The following is a 9,140-nucleotide window of genomic DNA, read 5'->3' as shown; positions in this document are numbered from 1 at the left end:
TACGGCCGTGTACGACCGTGTACGACAGTGTATGGCCGTATACGACAGTGTATGGCCGTATGGCCGTGTACGACCGTGTATGACCGTGTACGACAGCGTATGGCCGTGTACGACAGCGTATGGCCGTATGACCGTGTACGACCGTGTACGACCGTGTACGACAGTGTATGGCCGTATGACCGTGTACGACAGTGTACGACCGTGTACGACCGTGTACGACAGTGTATGGCCGTGTACGACAGTGTATGGCCGTATGGCCGTGTACGACCGTGTATGACCGTGTACGACAGCGTATGGCCGTATGACCGTGTACGACCGTGTATGGCCGTATGACCGTGTACGACCGTGTACGACAGTGTATGGCCGTATACGACAGTGTATGGCCGTATGGCCGTGTACAACCGTGTACGACCGTGTACGACAGTGTATGGCCGTATGACCGTGTACGACAGTGTACGACAGTGTATGACCGTGTACAACAGTGTACGACAGTGTATGACCGTGTACAACAGTGTACGACAGTGTACGGCCGTATGACCGTGTACGACAGTGTATGGCTGTATGACCGTGTACGACAGTGTATGGCTGTATGACCGTGTACGACAGTGTACGGCCGTGTACGACAGTGTACGGCCGTGTATGAGGCCGTGTATGTGACAAAAAATTTGAATTTGGTTTGAGATGACTCCGGGGCTGATGAAAAGCGGATTAGACTTCCTCCTCTGTTTCTGTCAGTACAGTAAATGTACAGTCTATTGAGCAATGATCATTTACATTACATTTACATTTCTGGTACCTGGGAGATGCTCTTATACAAGAAGTCTTTATCAATAAAAACATCAACACTGGGCCACTAGGACACGGACTCAGGATACCATCAGCCTCAAAACTGTTAGGAGAAAAATAATTATTTTTTTACAATATAAAACAAACAGGGAAATAACTAATTTTTCATATTATCCATTATTATGAAGAAATGATGGATTCAATAAAATGATTCATTAACAGAAGAATTAAAAAACACACAAACTAGAAATACAGAACTTCTCAGGACAGAGGAAGCTGTGGTGTTGTGTGTGTTTTTGCAAGAGAGAGTGAGAGAGACAGTCGGAGAGACAGACTTATTCATAGGTTCTGTAAACCTGAGGATACTTAAGAACTGGAGACACAATAAGGTAAGAATCATGAAAATCTTTTTATTTCCTATTTAATAATATCTAGTGTATATTAAGTGTGTTTTTATAGATTGTAAAATACATCTATAAAAATTGACATGTACATTTTTTGTCATTCTTAAATCATTGTGCTTCAATATTAATTGCAGTACTATGTCCACTTTTATAGTGCATTCTGACCAGTGTGTCCAGTAAAACTTTTTTCTGATTTTTCTGGAAAGTCAAACAAACCCCAAAACACAAGTAACCCTGATTAAACTTTAATAAATGAAATAAGAATTGTAAACAAAAAAAAAAAAATTATCAGAAATAAAGTTCCCTAATTTGGGTTTATTTGTTTGTTTGTTCAAAAAGCTTGCCAGTTTTAGGGACAGATGCATATCTTTGTTGGGTCTCCAATAATTATTAAATTCTTAAAATATTGCTTGTACACTTTAAACATTTTTATTTTTGTTTTCCTGCTCTTAAATCATCTTCTTGTGTTATTAAAAGAAAATATTTCTGGGAAATTTTCCATTAAAAAACATTCATTAATTAATTAAAATGTTTGGCTTCACAAGTGACTGGGATCTTGAGTGTCCAGCAAACTTTTCTGATCTTTAGTGATATTATAGTGATAGGGTTCATATGAACAAAAACTCCTCCCAGTACAGCCCATGCCCACGTCCAGTTTACGTCCTAAAAGGAACAGTTATTATTGCCTTAAACCCCTTGTTCCTAAATGCTGTATGATTTCAATAAAATGCTAGGTCCATCAACTATTTATTAGTCAAGAAGCTTTTAGTCAAGAAAAACAAAAAGCGTTTAAAGTGGGTTGTTGATCGGAAGGTCAGGCAGATGATATTTGCAGTCTGGCTTTTAGAAACATGCAGAATGACAAGAACAAGGAAGAGAATGTCATAACACAATATAGCAGTTGAGGCTAGCTGTGTTGTAAACGTATTGCAAAAAAAGGGAAGTAAATTACAAAGAGTACATTTACAGAAAGGTAAATGACTCCTGTTTTTTCAATAAGATTACCAACAGCTAGCCTCAACTGCTTTACAAAACTAAAACGAGATATTTTACACACAGGTCATGCTTAACCAGGCTGTGAGGTATACGTAGACTAAATTAACAGGTATTGTTGGCTTGTTACCTGGTTTCAGTTGTGATTTTAGCCTATAGCTAAAAATGAAATAAAAAAGATTAATATGTTAATGTTCTGCAGATTTTATAAAAGATATTACAGATAATTAGATTAAGGAATATATTATCCATGTGGTGAGCCGGATCGTATTATATCATCCAGTTAGGCAGCTGATTCTGAAAGCAGTGTAAAGTGGCCCAGTTCTGATGCTCACATGCCCATTGTTGGTGCTTTCAGTGGTGCACAGGGGTCAGCATGGGCAACCTGACCAGTCTGCGGCTATGCAGCCCCATATGCAACAAACTGTGATGCACTGTGTATTCTGACCCCTTTCTATCAGAACCCGCATTAACTTCTTCAGCCATTTGAGCAATAGTAGCTTGTCTGTTGGATCGGATCACATGGGCCAGGCTTCCCCATGTGCATCAATGACCCTTGACCTCCCATGACCCTGTCACCGGTTCACCACTGTTCCTTCCCTTGACCATTTTGATAGATACTGACCACTGCAGACTGGGAACACCCCACAAGAGCTGCAGTTTTGGAGATGTTCTGATCCAGTGGTCTAGCCATCACGTTTTCCCTTTTGGTCAAACTCACTCAAATCCTTACACTTGTCCATTTTTCCTGTTTCTAACATCAACTTTGAGGACAAAATGTTGACTTGCTGCCTAATATATCCCACCCACTAACAGGTGCCATGATGAGATCATCAGACTTATTCACTTCACCTGGCACTGGTCACAATGTCATGGCTGAGAGCTCGTCAGTGATGCAGCAGTAAAAATTGGTCAGTATCTTGGGGACAAGGTCATAAATGACCTTTTTTTTAGTCTTCTTAGGAAGTAAAGACACTGTTGCGCCTTCCTAACCAGAGTTGAGGTGTTCAGATGCCAAGACAGATCCTCAGAGATGTGGATGCCCAGAAACTTAAAGCTGGAGACATGCTCTAGTTCAGACCCATGGATGTAGATAGGGGGAGTGTCTGCTGCTGTTAGATTTCCAGAAGCCCACAATAAGCTCTTGCACACCATGCATGCTACTCTTACCTCGGGCCACTCTGGCATCCACTGAACCATGACCCTAGTCCAGAATAAGTTCTGGTGGCCCTCATTGTCCCATGATGGGAAGGACTAGGTCAGAGCATGTGCTATCTGCGCCCAGTTCAAGACAAGTCACCAGCTTCCTACAGGGCTCCTGAAATCCCTACCCATACCTTAATGACCCTGGTTACACCTTTCTAACTCTGAGGGCTACAACAAAGCTCTATGGGGCTATTAGCAATGCTCACTCCGTCCTAAATGCTCCAAGGACTATGACATCACCACAACCCTCCATCTGGCCCTCACTCACCTGGACAATAAGGACTCATACGTATGAATGCTGTTCACAGACTTCAGTTCAGCTTTCAATACAATCATCCCTCAGCATCTGATCTCTCACACTCTTACACACCCCACACACCCCTCACACACACACTTCACCCTTCTTCCATCTGGAAAGAGGTACCAAAGCATTCGGACCCTAACAACCAGACTGTTGAACAGTTTCTTCTCTCAGGTGATCAGGTATCTCAACAGAGAACTGAACTGAGCTGGACACCGGGAGACACACACACACACACACACACACACAACAGAGAACTGTTCTGTGCTGGACACACACACACACCCCACACACCCCTCACACCCACCACTCACACACGCTTACACACCCCACACACACACTCTTCACCCTCCTGCCATCTGGAAAGAGGTACCGAAGCATTCGGACCCTCACAACCCGACTGTTGAATGGTTTCTTTCCTCAAGCCATCAGGCTCAACACCCAGGACTGAACTGTACATAACTCTCTCACACTCTCTCTCTCTCTCTCACACACACACACTCACTCAACTGTGTGAACTGACTCACAATATAAATGTTTACATCTCATTTGCATTCATTCAACCGCTTCTACTGCTATATTTGCACAATTCATACTGTCATGCTGCTATATATATTTTATATATATATACACACACACACACACACAAACATTTATGTTATTAGGTACCTGGTTTTATAGTTTATCAAGTTTGCACATTCCATTTTGTTTTGTTGCATGTTTAGTCCTGTCTTTTGTTATTTTTTTGTCTTCTCTTAGCACTGTTTGCTATATGTTGTCTATGTAGCACCACGGTCCTGGAGAAATATATGGTTGAAATGACAAGAAAACTTCTTCATTCTTGACTTGACCCAAGAGGGAGAGGAAAATGGCCCTGTATGCCTCAGCAGTGTTAGTGTAAACATGGTCCAGTGTGTTGTCCCCTCAAGTAGTGCAGGAAACAATCCGATGAAATTCAGTCCATTTATCTGTTTGTGTCTTTTCTTCCTTTTCTGAACAGAGATGAACGCACCGGAGAAAGTCGTCGTCATTTGTTGTCTGTTTCAAGGTTTGTATGGTGCTTATTTTTTTTGTCTTTATTTTTGTCTAGACTTAGGCAGAAATCATTGCTGATCAGTGTGATTTGTTTTTGTTTTCATTACTATAGTAATTAAATTTGTGTTACTCTAATAAAACTTCCACAGTAATGGATTCTGTGTTATTGCAGTAATGATTTTTAATTCAATTCAGTTTTGTTTTATTTGTATGGAAATACACATTCCATACGTGGCCCTGGCTATGGGTGACGTTACTTCCAAAAAGCCACGCCCCTCAGTAAAATCCCAGTACTGATTTACAGGTTTCTTGGCAAGGCAGCAGAAATGCAAAGGGAATTGTGATTCCATTTTAATTTTCACAGGCTGAAAATAAACTAGTTTACCATTTGAAATTTGGCAGAAATCACACATTCATATTACAAAAATAAACCGTAATATGCAGTTTGTACGCAACTGCAACTTTTTAACAATGGATGATGTTGGCAATGTGCTAGCTGCAGCAGATTCCCATCTCGAGAGACATTTCATATGCCTGTTAGGTTTTTACTAAAAGTTTCTACATACACTGAACAAAATTATAAACGCAACACTTGTTTTTGCCCCATTTTTCATGAGCTGAACTCAAAAATCTCAAAAAGACTTTTTCTATGTACACAAAAGGCCTATTTCTCTCAAATATTGTTCACAAATCTGTCTAAATCTGTGTTAGTGAGCACTTCTCCTTTGCTGAGATAATTCATCCACCTCACAGGTGTGGGATATCAAGATGCTGATTAGACAGCATGATTATTGCACAGGTGTGCCTTAGGCTGGCCACAATAAAAGGTCACTGTACAATGTGCAGTTTTATCACAGCACAATGCCACAGATGTTGCAAGTTTTGCGGGAGTGTGCAGTTGGCATGATGACTGCAGGAATGTCCACCAGAGCTGTTGCCCGTGAATTGAATGTTCATTTCTCTACCATAAGCCGTCTCCAAAGGCGTTTCAGAGAATTTGGCAGTACATCCAACCGGCCTCACAACCGCAGACCGCGTGTAACCACACCAGCCCAGGACCTCCACCTCCAGCATCTTCACCTCCAAGATGGTCTGAGACCAGCCACCCGGACAGCTGCTGCAACAATCGGTTTGCATAACCAAAGAATTTCTGCACAAACTGTCAGAAACCGTCTCAGGGAAGCTCATCTGCATGCTCGTCGTCCTCATCGGGGTCTCGACCCGACTGCAGTTCGTCGTGATAACTGACTCGAGTGGGCAAATGCTCACATTCGATGGCATCTGGGACTTTGGAGAGGTGTTCTCTTCATGGATGAATCCCGGTTTTCACTGTACAGGGCAGATGGCAGACAGCGTGTATGGTGTCGTGTGGGTGAGCGGTTTGCTGATGTCAACGTTGTGGATGGAGTGGCCCATGGTGGAGGTGGGGTTATGGTATGGGCAGGTGTATGTTATGGAAAACGAACACAGGTGCATTTTATTGATGGCATTTTGAATGCACAGAGATACCATGACGAGATCCTGAGGACCATTGTTGTGCTATTCATCCACGACCATCACCTCATGTTGCAGCATGATAATGCATGGCCCCATGTTGCAAGGATCTGAACACAATTCCTGAAAACATCCCAGTTCTTGCATGGCCAGCGTACTCACCGGACATGTCACCCATTGAGCATGTTTGGGATGCTCTGGATCGGCGTATACGACAGCGTGTTCCAGTTCCTGCCAATATCCAGCAACTTCACACAGCCAAAGAGGAAGTGCTCACTAACACAGATTTAGACAGATTTGTGAACAATATTTGAGAGAAGGCCTTTTGTGTACATAGAAAAAGTCTTAGATCTTTGAGTTCAGCTCATGAAAAATGGGGCAAAAACAAGTGTTGCGTTTATAATTTTGTTCAGTGAATGTCACAGTTTCTTCAGCACTTCTTTTTCTAGCTTTGTAAGTTGACAAAAAATAATGCAGGTTACAATGTCCCTATATATATATCTTCATAAATACATGTAGTATATGTAATACCTTGTATATGTACATATATACACACACATACAGAGAAAACCACACTGAAACACTGAAAATGTTAACCCAGTTGAAAGCCTTATATAATATATACATATAAAAAAAAAATGTTCACATCTATCTCTGCAAGCAATTATTTTGTAAACTCTTGTCATTTTATAGAATTAAACTCAAAAGGAAAAAAGAGAAAAAAGGACCATTCTTACAAAATTATTAAATTATTTATTTTAAATCAACTGACTAATTTAAAAAAAAAAAAAGTACTTTAATTCGGATCTAGACCACGATTCGGAACCCCAAAGGGCCATATTCTATTAGCAAGACTATTCTTCTCAAATCCGAAGGCAGGTGGTCTATAAATGGAGACCACAGGTTCTCAAATTTCTCATCTTCCTTAAGTACAGCTGCCATTCTCTCATGAGGAAGTACAGCAAAAATCTCTTTATACCACTGAGTGACAGTGGGAGGGTCCATTTAACAAGGACGCATTTCCTAGCCATATGCAACAATGTGTTTAGCAATTTATAACCTGATGCATGCAATGATAGTGCCATTGTTTGTGCTTTAGAGGAAATCCCTAAAAGAAAAAGACCAGGATCCTTTATGATTTTTATCTGAAAAATGGTTCTAATTTCACAAGCAATAAAACTATTTGCATTTCCAAAAACAGTGGAAATGGGTCCCTAGTTCTATGTGACCCTTAACACAGAGAGCTGATATATTATTCATCAACGCCGGAGGTATGTGTAATCTGTATAAAATTTTATACAGAGTCTCCCTAAATCGGTTACAGATGTAGAAGGGGGATTTTTGCTTTGAGATTACATAATGTCGAATTTGCAAATATCCAAAATGTTGATGATCAGTGATGATCAACCTTCTGTTGTTACTGTTGAAAGGACATTATGAAGCCATCCTGAAATAAATCTTTGTATGCCACACTTTGAACAGAGGTGAGCCTATCCCTGGAGTAAAATCATCATTCAAACAAATTAGGCTTAACATAGACACAAATTTAATTTTTCCCAAGTGTGTTAAGATCTGATGCCATACTTTAATAGAATTGTAAAGTATTGGATTTTTTCTGACAATATCATCATACTTCTTGTGGTGGTGGGCAAATAGGCTCCAAACAGAAAATGGGGAGCAGGCCAAAGAGTCTACAGAAGGAACAAATCATAGTAGGACCGGTACCATTCCCATATAAGTCTAGCATGACAGGCCCAGTTATAACAAAATATTCGGCATAGCTGCACCACCCGATTTCACTAGCAACTGTAGAGATTTAAGCTTTAGTCTAGGTTTTCTGCTTGTATTATAATGCTGCCTAATAGTCTGCACTAAAGGTTCCAGAGCAAGTGCAAACAGAAGCGGACCCAGCGGGCAGCCCTGCCTAGTGCCTCTAGCTAGTGGAAAATGGTCTGACCGTAAGCTGTTAGTGATAACACAAGCTGTGGGCGAAAGATAAATAATTTGAATCCATTTCAAAAAGTCACCTTCTATACCAGATTTCTGCAAAACTTTAAACAAGTATCGCCATTCCACCCTATCAAATGCTTTCTCTGCATCAAGAGACACAGAGATCGCATCACACTGATGTTGGTTAGTATACTGTATTATATTCAGAAGCCTCCTTATGTTTGTAATCAAAAAACTTCCCTGAATAAAACAAGGTTTACAAGGTTGGGAAAAAACGCCTACAAGTCTTCAAGCCAACAATTTAGAAAGTATTTTAGCATCAACCTCAGACTGATGGTTCTAGAAGAACTGCATAAATCAGGTGGTTTACCCTTTTTGAGAATTAGAGAAATATTTGCAGTGTTTAAAGTGGGTGGAAGATGACCATTTTCCAAAGTCTCTGCAAACATTTCTGTTAGTGGACCAACAATGTCTCTCCCCATTTTTTTTTTTTTTAGCCATCCGGTCCAGGGGCCTTCCCTCCCCTAAGAGATTATATAGTATCAAGGACCTCCTCTTCTTCAATAATTGGCCTGCAGAGGTCATCCACCTCTTCCGATGTAAGGGTAATGTTGTTAAGAAAATGGCTTGCCCTTTCCTCTGTGGCATGACACACTAAGGAATAAAGATTATGATAAAATTCCTTCATTATGTTATTTATGCATTTATTATCAAACCTATTAGCACCAGAATTATCTTTTAAAGATGAAATTAAATTGGCTTCTGTCCTACCCTTTGCCAAACATGCAAGATGATGTCCTGGTTTATTCCCTGATTCACAATGTCTGTGTCTAGCAAAAAACAGATGATTCTGCCTTCTTAGTTAGTAACTTATTTAATGCCATACAAGCTGCATTCAGCTGCTGGGACAGAGCCCTAGAGGGTATTCATTTAAAGTCTCTCTCCAAATTCTACTATATTTTCCAAAACCT

General features: G+C 40.6%; 1 protein-coding gene across 3 annotated transcripts in view; it reads left to right on the top strand.

The window, feature by feature from the left end:
• Positions 1 to 524: 524 nt before the first annotated feature.
• Positions 525 to 9,140, top strand: part of LOC131370101 (myelin-associated glycoprotein-like) — a 17,863-nt gene continuing 9,247 nt past the window's right edge. Inside the window, exons 1-3 of one of the 3 annotated variants that reach the window (XM_058417190.1) lie at positions 526 to 1,175; positions 3,000 to 3,094; positions 4,691 to 4,738. In XM_058417190.1, coding sequence (XP_058273173.1) covers positions 4,693 to 4,738 — 46 coding nt within the window. In that variant the 5' untranslated portion in view covers positions 526 to 1,175; positions 3,000 to 3,094; positions 4,691 to 4,692. Of the gene's footprint in view, positions 1,176 to 2,999; positions 3,095 to 4,690; positions 4,739 to 9,140 lie in introns of all 3 variants that reach the window. The other 2 variants (XM_058417191.1, XM_058417188.1) reach the window with 2 other exon arrangements.

The sequence above is a fragment of the Hemibagrus wyckioides genome, linkage group LG19, assembly GCF_019097595.1.
Source record: "Hemibagrus wyckioides isolate EC202008001 linkage group LG19, SWU_Hwy_1.0, whole genome shotgun sequence".
NCBI classification, from domain to species: Eukaryota; Metazoa; Chordata; class Actinopteri; order Siluriformes; family Bagridae; genus Hemibagrus; species Hemibagrus wyckioides.
This window is presented reverse-complemented; position numbering and strand designations above follow the sequence as displayed.